We start from the raw sequence: 16,732 nt of genomic DNA on the forward strand, positions 1-16,732 counted from the left end.
AGAGCAGCTGCAGACCTTTCTGAAGCGATAAGATGTCATGATTCATTTCAAGTTAGTGCCTGTTAAAGTAAAGCTCTATATAATCTAGAGAAAGATCGACACAGCTTTAGAAGACGGCAGCATGATATCATGGTGTAAAACTGCCAAGTCCACAGATTAGTTTTAATGCTGTTATCTCAACCACATCAAATCCCACATCTGCTGGAGCAGCAGAAGGAGAGAGAAGAGAAGTTTCCTCTCCTACCTGTCAGGTAGAGTGTAGGAGGAGATGATGGATCCGGCCATTCCTCGGGTGCTGGCACAGTCGCTCCCGGCTCCCAGGCTGCCCGTCTCTCTCTGGGCTGATTCTTTGGCAAGTTCCCCTGCTTGAACCTCCAGCCTGAAGCATTAAAATGCCCACATTAGCATTAAACATCAACCAGCATTTGCACAGCATAAATATAAAAAATTACATCCATTGGTACCAAAACAAGCCTTGTACTCTTGAACTCTTGAGCTTTAGTTACTTCATCCCTTATCCTCACCTGCTGTACTTGCTTGTGCGAGTCCCCAGAGCGCCACTGGCCAGGGTGTTAAAGTGTGGCGTGTCGCCCAGAGTCCCTGGGGCTACGGAGAGCCCCTCGCTGGGAGAGGTGGTGCTAAGACCACTGACCGCCCCTTCCAGACTGCTCTCACCGAGGCTCGGAGACTTGAGGGCTCGCCAGGCGTCCGCCACTGCGTGATTGTACAGGAAACATTAGCTTTAGTTTAAAGACGCCAGCAGCTACATCCACTTTGCTGAAAATGTTACCAGCTCAGCGTACCCACCTGTGATTGGCCCATCGTCCTCATCAAAGTCGATCCGCACACCACGCCCTTTTCCTCTGCTCACACCACAACCACCTCCTCTGCACAGAGAGATGGGCACGACTCCGTACACGTAGGCCAACATGATGGGCACACCGATGCCTGTAAGAGGGGCAAAGCCAAGCAAACACACGTCTAACACCCGTTTGTCTAATTTTAATATCACTCGACGTATAAAATTTCACAGAAATAAAAAACAAAAAAAATGTGATTTATTGTGTCTTTTTCTTGGCTGTTATTTTGCTTTCACATATGATGAGGCACAAAGAATCAACTGTATAAACTGCAGCAAGACACAGATTATGCTGGTTTCTTCAAAACAGCTCTTGCTTGTTGTGGTTTTGTTGCTTGAATTATGACTTATGCAAGAATAAAGAAAGAAAAAGAGAAGGTGAAATAACACCTTTCATTATCCAGAAACATGCAGTACTTTTCATTTCGCATCAAAGCTCTTTCCTTGTTTGAGGCTATCACCAGTGATGTGTCTAGACAAACTGTCCTCTTTCCTTTTTTTTTTCTTGGCCATCATCTTCAAACGATCGTGACACATAATATCTGACGGCCCCGTCGGGTTTCTTACCCACGCTGACGGCTGCGATGACAGGAGCGGTGATGATTGACAGGGCCACGCCCCCCGTGATGGCCAGATTCCTTCGGTGACGAGACGTCTTCTTCAGCTCGTAGTGGGCGTGGATCTGTGGGAGAGGAGAGGGACGCACGCTGTTTAACACAAACGCTTCATGACAAAGGAGGAGGTGGTGGTTAATGGATATCTGGCGTTTTGGTGAATCGAAATGACAAGAACGTAAACACAGAAATTATCGAATTCACTGTGATTATTTAATTAAATTTCAATTCAATTCAATTTTTTTCTTATATAGCACCAAATCACAACATAAGTCGCCTCAAGGCACTTCATATTTACAGGTTTTATGATCAACTATAATAACAGTGAATATGTTTTGGGATGTGTGCTGCTCATTTATCACTGTTTCTGTTGTTTCCTACTTATTTTCTTTATGTTTCAATAGATTTGTAATTGATTTTTAGCTCATAGAAGAGCTTTATTGTCTATGTTGCCATTGCTTGACTGGGATACAAAACAAGCAGCTCTTATTTCAAAATTATGTTGAAAAAAGCCGATCTTTGCCTTTCACTTGATATCTTTAGTTCCTCCTAACTCACACAGGAACTCGGCTATGAGTCAAATTTCCCGAGAATCCCCCAGATTTATGTTTCTACATCTACGTGCTTTTTCAGTGTCGGTGGTGTAACCGAGGACATGGCTCTTTTGTATTTTAGGCAAATTCAAAGTATATGAAATATCAGACGTGTAATTCTTGTGTTGCTGCCATGCTCTTCTTCTGGGACAAACACTTCAATCTGCAGCTGCTTGCTAACACAAACACAGAAAAACAACTATGAGCCCATTTCGCTAGGCCTCATTGAGTGACATTAAAGCAAGTTTTCCCTGCAGGGATTTGCCCCAAATTACCACAGAGGTAATATATTACTCTGAAACTTCAAAGTTTCCTTCTCAAGAACTGAATCTGTGTCGCGACTTGTCGTAGAGGAACAAAGACTTCCTGGAAGGTTATTAACTACCTGAGATGGCACGCCTGGAGAAATTTCAACACGAGGGAAAGAAACAGAGTGGGTGAGCCGCTGCGTAGCTCTCAAACAGGCTTTCATAAGTTTGCAGTTTCATTGTTATCCACAAGAGAGCGCTGTAGTATGTTAATGCACCACAAATCTCCTGACAAACGCCCACTGTCAGTTTACTTCACTCTAAATGAGGGGCTGTTGTCTCTTACTAAATACAATTTTTTCCTCTGACAATAGAAAAGTATAGCCATCTGTGAAAAAACATGACACAGCTGTGATTTACAGGAACAAAAGGAGACTTTAGAGGCTTTAAAAAAGCTGTTTTCTTTTTTTTTTTATATAGAATGAATGAGGTTTTTACTTAGAATAGAAAGAAAAAACAAAAGAAACAGAGTTTTTCTACATAAGAGGGAAAGCTTTGAACTAAATAGGAAGCAGAAGGAAATGAAATTCACAGTGTTTCTGTTTTACATCGTATGACGCTTTCACACAGCAGCCTAAGTTTAACTACATCTATCAAACGGGGGCAGGACCGAGGTCTGTGTGGAGGTCAGTGTGAATGGAAAGTATCTGGTGATTCTGATGGGATCTGAAAGTGCTTTTCGTCATTTCTAGAAAACTTCTGACGCTGCGCTGAAACTTAGAAAAGATTTTGGTTCTGCAACGCTGTACATTCCAGATCGTCACTGAAGCAGGATTGTGAAAGAGTGACTGCAGAAGTGCTGCTAACTGTTTAAGTGTGTCGCCACATCTGTGTGGTTTGTGCTTCTGGTTTCTTTAGCTGTGCGGATGGTTGATAAACGTCAAGTGGCGAGACCTTACAGATTAAAAAAAAAAAAAAAAAGGTGCCGCTTGGCGTGAAAGACACTTAAAAATCCACTTTGTAGACAAAGTGCAGCTTTAGATTATAAACAGTTTCACAACATGTTGAAGTTTCCATTTAGAGAGCTTCTATTTCCTTTTATCGACTCGTCTATGAAATACTTCAAAACTGAGTGAGACATAAACAGGAAATTAATTTTATTTTGTAACTTTTAAAAAAGTATCTAAAATTAGAATACACGTTAAATACTCTGTAATTATTTTCTCAGATAACTAATTAACCATGTGTCTGAACAGTGAAAAATGCCAGCCACACGTGCCTGAACCCTCCTGGGCTGTGTAAGGTTAGCACTTAGTCCTGGCTGATCCTAGCCTCTCCCTGTCTGAGGAGTTCAAGTTGCGTCTGTCTGGCTGCCAACGTGCAAAACAAACAGACTTAGAAACTCATCTGTCCCAGCTGTCATCAGCCCTTGAAATGACTCACTATGTTCTTCATGTTGCCTTTTTATTCTGGATTCTGGGACATTTAATGTTTATTTAAAATCATTGATACTTGAAAATCAGGTTCTGTAAGACAGCCACTGCTGATATAAATATATATATTAATTCAGGTTAAATACACTGTGTAAAAACCTTCTTCACAGTGAAGCTGAACGAGCACAAAAAAGTAAAAATCTAAAGAAAAGTGACCTCATTCATATTTCTGCAGGTTTCTCACCTTACGGCCGACGTAAACTGGGATGCCGATGACCATGGCGGGAACAGCGATGCCTGCGATGAGAGTGATGCCAACCGGAGCGCCGATCAGAGTTCCCAACTGCCACAAAATCTTCTTCTTCCTGCTCCACGGCTTCTTGCCCCAGAAGGTGCAGCCAGATGGACTGATGGAGGGAAAGAGGGAAGAGAATGCACAGAGTTAGGTATCTACATTTGAAGGATCAGACGCAGGTGTGTAAAGTCGAACAGGACGTGTGAGTACCTGAGGTAGTGCAGATCGGAGATCTCCTTCATGCAGAGCCAGCAGAACTCGCAGCCGCAGACGGCACAGGTCATGTGATTGCAGCTCCCGTCGTTCATCTTGATGATGTAGGCGCCACAGCGGGGGCATGGCTTGATGTCATCAGCTGGAGACAAAGAGATGAAATATGAGCTTAAGAGGTGCAGGGACGTTTTGTTTAGTGTGAGAATGTGTTTTTATTCAGTCTATTGCGAGAGGAAATTTTTTTATTAGAAGATGAGCTTCTAAGCATTTCAGCCTTTTCTAACGCTTCAACCATCAGTTAACCTTTAAGGGAAGAAACTGTGGCACCACAGGTGTGGATGCAAGTGTTAGCAGTTCTCTGTCTCTTTGTGTAAGCCCCGTCCATATCCCACTAAACTGCTAAGAAATAAGTTGGATGGACACCCATCCTGCGTATCAAAGCGTCCTCCAGTCGCCAGTCTTTTGAAGCTATTACAGGCATAGAAGGATTAAAACAATAAAACACAATATATGTTTCGCCAATAATGATGTGAAACTCTTGATCTTTGTTTTTACTTATTATTGTCTCTGAAGGAAATGACACTACACCCACGGTGTGGGTAGTGTCTGTATTAAAACAAAAATTCCAGTAAATCGTTTTAACACAATGTCAGGTGCAGTTTTTAACAGGAAGTGGAGCTGGTGTGTTGTTGTGGAAAACACCCTGGGAGGAAAACAGCAAACGGGACAAACTGAACGTAACACGCAAATGTGAGGTGGAAAACACAGACCTGTTTCATCTCCAAGCAAATAAGTCTCACTGGGATTACTGACCATCATCAAAGAAAGCCAGAGCAGTAGGACAGAAGCACCCACACAATAGCAGGAAATCACAAACGGTACTCGAGCTTGGCTTTAATATTCTGGCTTCATTTCATCATAAGGCCAAACTAGGAAGCCTGTGTGGGTGTCTGCTTCATTTCTGCCTGTCCAAACTAATACATAACCCTGGAGTTTCCAAACCAGTCTAAACAAGTCTCACTTTTCCACATTAGTTTCTCACATCTTTCAACTTTCTTTTTCTTGATGAAAAAGAAAAATCGAATTAGAACTTAAATAACAGAAAAACTCCAAAAGTGCTCTCTTTGGGTCTTTTCCTGAGGGTAATAAGCTCAAACCTCATTAGAGTAATGGATCATTAGGCTCGCTGCAGCACTTTGTCCTCTAATGCATTTTGAGTCAATTCGCTGTGAGTTTGAATTCTGGTTGCAGGGAACGCTCTCTGCTCTTTAAAGGGCATTTTGGCATTTTAACTTGAAGTGACTCTGGCAGATGTGGTTGATGTGTGCGTGTAGGAGTAGTTGTTATTGCTGCGCTCTGTATTCTGCTGACGTCACTCTGCTGCTCACTCCTTCTGGTATCTCGCTTTCGTCCTCTCTTTCTTCCCCTCCTCTCTCTTCATCTTATCTCTATATATTTCCCTCCTTATCATATCTTCTTTTTCTCCTCCTCTCTGTGTTTGTCTGAATCCCGTTGACTAAGCAGCAGGTATCAGCAGACAGACAGACAGGCTGACACAGAGGGAGAAGCCTGGAGTTTTTTTTATGAGTCAGTTTCGGGTGCTTGGATTGTTGTCCGTCCTTCTGAAGCGTTGGCACAGAGAGGCGAAACTGGAAGTGGCGAATTAAAGAGAGAGAGATGAGGGCAGCTGGAGAGATTTCCCTAATAAATGTTTAATCAAAACAGGATTAAAGGCGCGCATGCAAGTAAGAATGTTTGCACACGAAGGCTGTAGAGATTTTCATGATTGTATCTATTATCACTACAACAAGTATGTTAGGGGACAAAATATACAGTTTTCTTGCTAAGAGCTGGATGAGAGGAGGGAGAACCAGTTAAATATGAACCAGCAGCAGCAACGGGAATTAGCTTAGCACCGAAACTTCAAATTGACCAATTAGCATGTTCGTTGGAATATTTCTTTATTCCATGTAAAACAGAACAGCAGAAGTGAGTCTAAAAATAGAATGGGAAATGAGCTAGCATTCAGCATTTCTAGTTCCCTTTTAGGACCAAATACGCAAGTAACATCCATTCTTTCAATGCTTTAACAAGCTAAATGTGGCTGAAAAAGCTGCTCTGAACATTCGGTTCAGCAGAGGAGTTACGCTGCACCTGTGGCATAGGTACACATTTCAAACATACGGCCTGAGGGCCAGGAAAAGCTCGCCAAAGGCTACAGATCGTCCCACTGGACGGTTTTAGGAAATGTGACAACTGGAAAAGAAATGGAGAACACTATTGCTACAATATTTAGTTATTTAAATATAAAAAAGAGACATGTTCTGTTTTTATTCACAGTAATTATGAATTAAATGAACTGCCGGTATATTTTAACTTGGGATTTCTTTGCTACAGCTATTTTGTTTTATCATGTAGAAAAACTGAGACTTTTCCTTGAATTAATGAATAATTGCGTAGTTAAACCTCTAGGGAAACAGGTGTGTCTTTTTATATAATGTTAGTATTAGGCAACACTGTAGTTTCACTGGGCTACAATATAAAAAAACCTAAAGATAAAAAACTTACTTCAACTTACAGCTGAACCGTTTCTGAGTCTTAAAAGAGAAATTATTCCAAAACTTTGATCTAATAAAGTTTAGACTGAGAAATGTTTTGGTGTTGTTTCAAATGCAGGCTGACAGGATGCACAGCACCGCAGTCTTGAAACTATCAAGTGAAGAAACTGTGATATAAATAGTGCCTCATGCTTGATTGAACGCTGAACACTTCCTCCAGCGGTGGGAACACTGAGAGCCTGGTACGACTGACGCGAGACGAGTTTGACTCAGCGCTTTGACAGACTGAGAAGAGATGTGACAGAGACAGACAGAGACAGAAAGTTCTCAGAGGTGTGAAAGTATTTTCAGGATGGAAACGCTGGTGAGAAGATTTTATCTGCCTGCACAAAGCGCGCAGACATCTGCACGGCGAGGGTTAGTCCCTCTTTGACTCTGTGTTGTGTCTGTGATTGACACTGGTTTGTGAGGCTTCAGGTACTCACCGGGTCCTTGCTCCTGCGTGTAGCTGGGCGAGTGGTTGCTGTGGGTGTGCAGAGATTGCGCCCTCTGCTGGCGGGCCGAGTCGCAGGTCTGGTTGGGGTGCCAGGCCTGTTTGCAGTGGTAGCAAAACTCCGCGCCGCAGCCTTCTCTGCGACAAACCAGCCGGGGACAGCTGGCACAGCCCGAGGCGATGACGGCGAACCTGAGAGGAACAGACGGAGGAGGGACGTTCAAACAAATGAGTCAAATGACAAAGTCAGAAAAGTTTTGAGGCCCTAATTGGAAAATAATAACGCTCAAGGCGGTGTTAAGAAGCTCAAACTGATTAAATGGGTTGCTGGTGCTGTTGATCCCACTGAGAATTAATGTCCCAAAATGCTGGGCCATATGTTTGAGTCTGAGCAATTCCCACACATACCATCCACACCTATAACTGAACAGCCATGCATAACCTGCAGAGCACAAAATCTGCAAAAACACAACATTAATACTGCAAGCCACACTTATCCCTTCGCACACCCATCCACACTTTAAGCTCTTTATCTGTCGCTCACAACAACACATTGAGGTTTATTTGGGGTACAGGATGTTACTCAATGACGCTTCAACTTTTGCAAACTGCTCACAACATCTCTTCGTGCTATCTGTGAACATAGAAAACTTGGTGCTAAACTTTGCTAAAAAAAGAATTACAGTGTGTTTTACAGTCAGCAGTAACAAGTGCTAAATGTGGCCATTGTAACACGTCACATGCGGTTTGTGCTCTTTCTGTCTCTTTCTGATGTGACAAACAAAAACGGGGACTCTGACTGAGAGACACTGCACACATAAGAGTCTGTTTGACACTAATTTAAACCATTAGGCTTTAATAAAGAATACTCCTGATTAGCAACTGAGGTCATAAACGGGTAGAAAGGGGATAAAAAAAAACCTTAAAGAATCACACTTTTTGCAACACAAGTAGTCGCCCCCTGCTGGCCATTGAAAGCAGTGCAGATTTAACTGTCACAGAATCGCCATCAGGCTTTTCAATACAGTCCGAGGTCTTGATGCGCGAGCCATTGGTGCATTTTATTTTTGCAAAGATGATTTTATGTCTTATTGATCTAATTTAAATCTAATCTCTTAACAAAAAGAGCTTAACTTTTGCCTTTATTCTGAAATATTTAAATTGAAGTTGGCAGAAAAATCAAGCTGCAATTTCGCAGCGGCGACTAATGGACACATTACGTAGCCTAAAAGCCCTCTGTAGACTGAGAGGAGAGAGAAGATTTGATCAATAGAGCAATCACTTACTAACATCACTGAGAGAGAAGGGAAAAAAGATGGGATGAGGTCAATCGATACGGATTTCACAAAGTACGATAGTGAGAATAGAGACGGAGAGCAGCAGAGTGCTAACTGGGAATATACAGCTGTATTGGAGTAATGATACAAATGTGTTTCGCAGTAAGGCGGTCAGATTGGGAAACCAGCCGTTGCTTTGCGCTAATCAAGATCGGAACTTGAGGTAGAAATAAACCTCCTAACTTCTACAGCACAGTGCAGAAAACTTAAACCACACTTCATTTCTTTATATCTTGCTAAGAAAAATGGGAAAGATGGTACAGAGATGAATCAAAATGTGAATACATGAATGGAAATACAGTATATGAGGCAAATTTTTCAGCCCAGCTCTTGTGCAGTTTGGCACACCTCAGCCTTTTCTCTCTGTTCCTTCCCTTTCCTTAAGAATGGCTTCCTAACAGCTAACCTCCCCGAACATCATATTAACTGAATAGTGAGATATATCACTCAGATGCTGTGTCGTTTTTTAGACCTGCTACTTCTTCTTTTTTACACCACTTGTCTAGTTTCCTCAAATTTCTTAAGGACACACTGCACACCCTGCTGAGATATGCCTACTTTTCAGCCAACAGCACCTCATTGGTCCAAAAATACTATTTTATGCCTGTCAGACTGTTTTTTTTGGCATTTTATATAGATTCAACTAAGGAAATTATAACATATTTTTCTTTTTGTTGAGTTTTGGGCCTTTTTTGTATTTGAATGATTCATCGATTAGTTTTAAGGAAGCTTAAGAATCATAAAACATTCCTCTAAAAACAGTCAAGTACAAGGATTGGACTGAAAATGAGTGAAAAAGTAGCCAATGTACAAAGAAATACTTTGATAAACTTTCAGAAAACCTGGAGAATCGTTATTCAAGACCACTTCAACACTTTATTCTAACTTAACCTTTCCCTTTTTATGTAATGACGGTTAAGCAGCACACGTTTAAGGAAATAATGTTAAATATAGCCAAAGCACGGCACGTTGGAGATGATGAGGACGGAAATGAAAGAAGAGTGAGATACTGAGATAGGAGCGAGCGTCAGTCACAGGAGAAATCACAAAGGATGGCTGTCATAAAAGACTGTCAAACAGAGAAGAGAAACATGTTGGGGGAGTGCAAACAAAAGCAAGCAGGGATTTTAAAATAATTCCCTCCCTGAGAAAAACAAAGGTTCTGCCACTTTTCCGCATGGTAGCTGTGCTTTTACGTCCCTCTATCAAGAAGAGGAAGAACGTGGAAGAAGCGATAATGCGACAAACTTGTAATTGTTTTGGCATGCCTCCAACACGCCAACTTCAGCGTGTCCCTCGTTACCACCTCTGCAAGCGGTGTGACAGGCCTGCTCTCAGGACTGAATAAATTAGCAGATATCTGAGCCGACAACAGCTCGCTTCCCCGGACAAGATCAGACAAGAAGTGGCATTTCTGCAGAACCGCAGAGACACTTCAGCCTGCATCTGTTGAGACGTCGGCAACGCTTCCATCTCCAAAACATTTATCCACAAAGATTATTCAGAGTTCATCTATAACAATAGTGCAATATCTTAAAAACTACCCACATTGATTTCATGCTGGTCCCTTAACTGGCTTAATGTTTAAACAAGTGCATAAACTTTGGATCTAAATGATGCAAATAAAAACACAGACATGCTGATTTTGCATTTCTTTCAGTAGCATCAGGACTCTGGTTCGAGGTCTCCTAAACAGCAGCAGAACAGCAGAGAATCACATGAGTAATAAACAAGCTCGATTTGTTTACATTTTTTATAACTCAGTCTAGTTGCTGCATGAAAAACCCCCATTTGTCCTCCTGGGAACCTTCCTACCACTTCTATAATTTTCCTGTGTATTTTCAGTGGTCATACACAGAGACGTGTTTCCAGGAAGACAAACAGTCCAGAAACAAAGACCTGCTTTCACCTAAGTGCTACTGCTAGCAAGTATTTACAAGGACAAAATATTCCAGTTTGGAAATTTTTTTTTTTTCAGGCAACGTGATGAAACTGGGAAACGATTCCTGTAGAACCAACAGGTGGATGGTGGGGCGGTGGTGGAGTTTAAACAGCAGGCAGCAATGCAGGCAGGGGGAAGGATCGCCAAATTGGAGGGGTGTGATGTAATGTTATGTACTTGAATTGCATTGCAGCGATTTTCTAGTCTCATTCAAAAGGCTTTAACCGTACACTCGCACAGCTCTTGAAATACGTCATCTAGCTCACACCCACAGACTGTTTGAAATCAACATGCAAGTGTTCGGACTGTGGGAGGAAGTACCAGGAGGAAACCCACGTAGGCTCAGCAAGAATGTGCAAACTCCACAAGGAAAGGCCTGGAGGTTTGAGCTAGGAATTGTCTTCCTGTAATGCAACAGTGCTAACCGCTGTGCCGGCCCAGAGGTGTGTTTTGATATTTGATGTGAGGAGAGTGAGTGTGTTCAAAGCTATGCCGCTTGAGTTGACTGCTTGAACTAGCTTTAGACTTGCTCACATTAGTGAAGGAAGTAAGGTTGCTCGCTTATTTGCAGGGGTCACCACAGCAGATGGACGCATGTTTACATTTGGCACTTCCAGACAGCACGCTCCTATTTATCCAGGCTTGCATCCGGCACCAGGAGTATACTCTCCTCCCAGGGAACTTTCACGTGTAAGGGAAGTGTATTAACCTGCACACCACAGACCCATTGCAACAGGCTAAAATTGCAGTGGCAAGTTACTTTGTTGCCTATCAGTACATGAAAGGCACATGTACAGAGGTTACATGAACTCTGGATGATAAACTACATTTTGGCACTAGATTACAAAAGAAAGGCGTTGTGCGGATTTTTTTAGTAGCTTGAGGCTTGTGATTTTTCCTAAAATGAGAAATATTAACCTTATGATGGCGCTACAGTAGAAGGCAGAGCATCACCAAAGCTTTTGAACACAGCGAGCGTGTGTGCACGGCCTATAAAGCGTTTCTTTTTACAAGTAATTTGTCTTCGGGTAAACATCTGGTGCTTTAACTGCTAAATACAGCACAAGTCTGAACCTGTCCTTGACTCAAACAAGCCTGCAAAACTGCTCTTTTTCTGGCTAACTCTGGACAGGCTGTGGCACAAAGTGCAATTTCATTTATGGGACAGATGCCACGCCAGCTTTTTATTGGTGTATTCTGATGCAGCGCAGTCAGCGAATCAGGACTCATGTTTCCAGGGTGGAAAATGGTTGGGTGGGGTTGGGGGGAAACCACAGACAGAATGGGACAAAAATAAGTAAAACAAAAAGGAGACGTGAGATAGGTTAAAGGGGGCATGTAAGATCACGAGCTGAGATGTAAATCTGTAATAACACATGACGGAAACAGAGGAAGAGAGGGAGGAGAAGCGGGGGAGTCATAGGAGTGCTAACATGCTGAAAGGAAACGTGCTCGGACACTCCTGTCAGTGTTCGGCTTCAATGGGAACCACCTGGGAGTGAAACCCTTAACCACACACGCAGACACATGCACAGCAGGAACCGGGATAAACCGACACCAGCATGAAGTCATGGCTCATCAGTCTGACTCACACAGATACACGAAAAACACGAGTGTTCGTTACATCTCAGTCCGAGACGAAGGCACAGAAATTCAGTCCGGCGACTATGTATTGATCGGTTTAATTAAGTCCCAACTCCTGTTACCCTTGGCAACGCTCCTTTTATGCCGCATCGATAGTCACCATGGCAACTGACAGCCAGGGACAGTCTTTGTTCTCACTGGATGCTGAGGTCTGACAATCAGACGGGTCGGGACCTCATTGGCCAGATAAGAAGAGCGGGTCAGAGGTATCCCACTGTGATATGACGGTTATTTAAAAATAAAAAAGATTCACTCAAAACCACAGACTGTGTGTAACAGACGGGTGTAGCCACCATGACATCACCCACTGATTTTAAAGCTTCAACATCAGCATTATAGTCACCCCCATCTTGGAGTTTATTAACCGGACCTGACACTGGAGGATGGATCCGCCTAAGAAAGGAAAGCGTACCCGGCTTTGTAAATGGGACCATCATTTTTTAAATTAACATCGCACCATGCTTATAAGGGCTTCAGACCATAAACCTATCAGGAAAGTGTTTACACAGGTCACAGATCGAGTGAGAAGTAGGGTTATTTTTCAAGAGACTTCAGCACAGCATGCTTTCTTGTTCTTATTGTGCAGGTTTAAGTCACTTCCTCGTTGCAACCACTTTTCACACGGTCTGTGGATGGCACCCACACAAAACTCCTACATTTCCCAAATAAGCCTTTAAGTCACTAATGATGACTAAAAGCACACCTAGAATTCAAGCTAAAATGTTAAAACTGTGACAAAACAATTTCCCTGTGAGGATTATTAAAGTTCCCCTGATACCTGATGCTTATCTGTGTTATGATATTTTGAGGTTTTTAGCTTTTCCATCACCTCAGGACAACAGCGTCTTTCAAGATTGTGCGATAGGCTTAAAAACACAGTAATCATCTGGTGTTTTTCTCTGTAACTCCCGGCTTCATCGCGAAGCTCATCACATAAACAGACTGAAAGCAGTAAAGACTGGTCTGCCCACATTAGGGCAGCAGAGCAAGCTGCACACGCGACACTCGCACATCTTATAAACAGTCATCTATTTATATGCCATTCCTCCTGAGGTAAACATCTGGCTCCTTCGCTGCTAAATATACCACTGTTTCCCCGCGCTAACGAGAAAAGTTTGTCTCAAACATCTGCCTCCCGCAGCCAAAAGCGTCACTGATGAGAGCTGCGAGACAGAAGATATTAAAAGATGTTAAATCAGTGCTCCATTAAAGCTGCCGAAACACTTCAGAGGAGAGGAGAAATTCAGGGTAGGCTTATAATTTCTCTACTGATACTCCTTCCTGTTACACGCTGTCATCTGATGCACTTTCATTTGCAAGTATTGATCAGTGCAGTTAGTTTTACTACCTTAATAGTTCAGAAAGACAAAACGGAAAAATCCCCTCTAGCCCAAGAGAAGAGCGAAAGTGAAAGCTCTTTTTTTTTTTTCCTTTGTTGGTCTTCTAACCACAATGGTGACATTTACCAGCATTTTACTCACCTGCAGGGGGGTGAGGGAGGTTGTGAAAGTGTTAGCTGCAAACAACTGTCCCTTTTGACAAGGGTAATGGTGCATAATTTACACAATCCACACTGATTATTTGTTCACTTGTCACTTAGACCGTTAACTCCGATCAAATGTCCAATAGAGAAAAAGATAAGATAGAAAAACCAGGTCACATTTACATAACTTTCCCTGAAGACATAAACTCTCTCACACACACACGGTGCCCATTCTCAGTTATAAACACTCGATTAACAGCTACGTTCAAGAACTTCACACTTTTTTTTTTGACCGTTTTCGGTTGACGCCTCGTCTCCAGTGAGCAACAGTCTGAAACTGCCTTTATCTCTCAGGTGTGTGTTTGCATGTGTGTGTGTGTGGGTGTGCGCTGCTTTCTCCCCTCTCTCCAGCCCTGCTTGTTTGTGGTGAATAACAATTTGATCTCGTCTGATGTAAAGAAGAGGCTGAGTCACTGCTGCCGTCAGACAGCGGACTGTCCCTGTAAATATGTAGGTCAGCAGCAGTCGACCTCTCCTTTAGTGATACTGGTAATACACACACACACTTTGGTTTTGGTTTATTTTTACCAGCAAACTGGACTAAATTACGTCTGTCCCAACCTCCGTTAGCTCCTGCTGTTCTTTTTTCCACCAGGGCAGGCCAAAGTGTTCTGTCACAGCTGTCTGCATCCAGAGATACTAACAGGTCTATGCAGGTCTTCTACAGGAGACATCAGCCTCTCCTTTACTTTCAGAGACACAGTTTGAACAGGTTAAGCTAACAGGAGAGGCATGTTTCAAACAGACCCAGAGGGAGCCAGGAGACTCATTAAAGAGCTCTGCTTAAAAAGACATTTGCAATATCGATCAAAAAATGCCCGTTGAGGTTTATTTACATCCCCATAGAGAGTAAAACCATCCCACTCATGGATTCAGGCTCAGAGTTGAGCAAACAAGGTGCTTTGAAAACCTGAAGTGAAGAAGATGTGACAGCAGAGCTGTGACACGATATAATTATAAAGCAATTAATTCCCCACAAAGCAGCGGTGTTTCATTTGGCTGATAAAACTTTCCTTGAATATTTATTATAACCAGAGGTGATACAAGTGCTTGATAATATAATCCACCACATACTGCTCTAAAAGCTGCAAAGTCTGGATGAAAGTGCATGCAACTGCTTAAAATCTACTTTTAAAAAATTGGAAAAAGAAGTTTACATATGCCATTAATCCTTGATTATTTTACCTCTTTGAAACAATGCTATACTTGAACTTTATGCACGTAAACACACAGATTATGTGCATTTGCAAACTAAAAAAGGACATTAAAAAAGTATTAATCGTAGCACGAGATGCCTCATCGTTACAAATGTAATATTTCTGCCTTCAAAAGAATAAACTCGTTTTATATAAATGACTCATGACTCCCATGCACGGCTGTACTTTCACAGCCCACAGACTTTCTAAAGCTACTGAAATGAATACAAGAGTGAAAATACTGCATTTTGTTTTTAGATTGTGCCAAATCTTCATTTATTGGGACAAAAATCAGTAACTAATAAACAAAAACCAAAGAGAAACAAATGCACATAAAGGCCCATATAATCAGAGATTTATATAGCTTTGGCTTCCCTCTGTAACAATACCTGTGTTACTATACAAAACCAAAGCAGAAGAATATCACTGAAAATCTGCGTTCTGTCTTCCCACATACACAGACACGCACTCACGCACACAAACACAAACACAATGAATCACTCCTGCTTTCTATGATGAAACAAACGCCTCTCATTTGTTCCAGAAACCTAACCAGAGCAACGACGCTACCTCTAAACCCATCTGACGCTCCCCTCCTCTGACCACAGGGCCACCTCTCAGGCCTCTGACCCACTTACAGCTTCTCCTCTACTTTGAAATTTGAGCCCTCGCTCTGCGTCTTTCCTTCTCCCTCAAACTGGTCGGCTCAAAGCAGTTCCTGTTTAGTTTAACCCAGACAGAAAACTGACGTGAAATCTGAAGTAACACCCTTTATCTGAAATTGCAGAAGAAAGAGTGAGCAAATAACGTTTAACAGTAACCGACTGGGCAATCTCGCACGTCAGCTGTTGGCCGGTAATTATAGCGGAAATCCTTTCGTTGGAGATGCTAACGTACTAATATTTATGTATGCTTATCTGATGACTTCTTCATTCAAAACCAGACGTTAACTTGAAACTCCCTAAGTTTCGTTATGCTTCCAGCTTTGGAGAAACTGATCTTCAATTTATTCTCTTTCAGATATAAAATGACTTCTGGCATTACTCAAGCACCTTCACCAGTAAACTGAAGTGCCTCTGGCTTCACTACATTTTCACTTTGAGTCTCACTCACAGCCTCGTAGTCTAGTTTCTCTTTCTCACTCTGACTTTGTTTGTTTTTTATAAATTACGCAATGTGAATTCCCCCAAAGGCCGCACAGACTTTACCACAAACGGACCAGGGCTCTAAAGCTTGATTTGTATAATCGCCTTAATCCCCCAATCAGATAACTTGATAATATTACATAAACAGGAAGACGGAAACAAAGCTGAAACTGAAGCCGGAATTTCACCTTACTGTAACTGCTCAGTCTAACCATTAGAAGAGTCATTCATTCATTCAGTGCTATAAATGTTGGTTTTCCAACCCATTTTTCTTTCCACTGGTATCAGAGATATACGCATGGTATCCTTTGCCATCTGTGCTGCCACACTCCGGGTTATCACAGTAGTGCTTTACATCTCATACTCCCATTTCCTAACATTAAAAACACTATTATGTCATTAAGAAATCCATTTGAACGCAAAACTCAGCTTCTTCTCATCCTAACCAAGTAGATTTTAGTGCCTAAACATAACAGTACAGCGAGTACAAACGATACTTGTGTGCAAAGTGGAAAAAAGTCCCAAACTAGATGCAAATTGTGGTCTCCGGGTTGACAAAGTTGGGTGTTATGTTATTGCCACTCCTCCGGTTTTACAATGTGGACTTTATTCTGTCAAA

The 16,732-nt window shown here is 42.1% G+C and overlaps 1 protein-coding gene across 1 annotated transcript in view; it reads right to left on the reverse strand.

Moving 5' to 3' along the window:
• rnf19b (ring finger protein 19B) overlaps window positions 1–16,732 on the reverse strand; it is a 41,947-nt gene that overhangs the window by 3,470 nt on the left and 21,745 nt on the right. Inside the window, exons 3-9 of the mRNA XM_085262017.1 lie at window positions 7,299–7,498; window positions 4,253–4,397; window positions 3,992–4,154; window positions 1,427–1,541; window positions 808–948; window positions 525–714; window positions 245–379 (exon numbers count right to left, since the gene is read on the reverse strand). Coding sequence (XP_085118143.1) covers window positions 245–379; window positions 525–714; window positions 808–948; window positions 1,427–1,541; window positions 3,992–4,154; window positions 4,253–4,397; window positions 7,299–7,498 — 1,089 coding nt within the window. The remainder of the gene's footprint in view (window positions 1–244; window positions 380–524; window positions 715–807; window positions 949–1,426; window positions 1,542–3,991; window positions 4,155–4,252; window positions 4,398–7,298; window positions 7,499–16,732) is intronic.

The sequence above is a fragment of the Mchenga conophoros genome, linkage group LG22 (assembly GCF_057382185.1).
Source record: "Mchenga conophoros isolate Kocher_MC1m ecotype Shallow Benthic linkage group LG22, M_conophoros_male_GT1.1, whole genome shotgun sequence".
NCBI classification, from domain to species: domain Eukaryota; kingdom Metazoa; phylum Chordata; class Actinopteri; order Cichliformes; family Cichlidae; genus Mchenga; species Mchenga conophoros.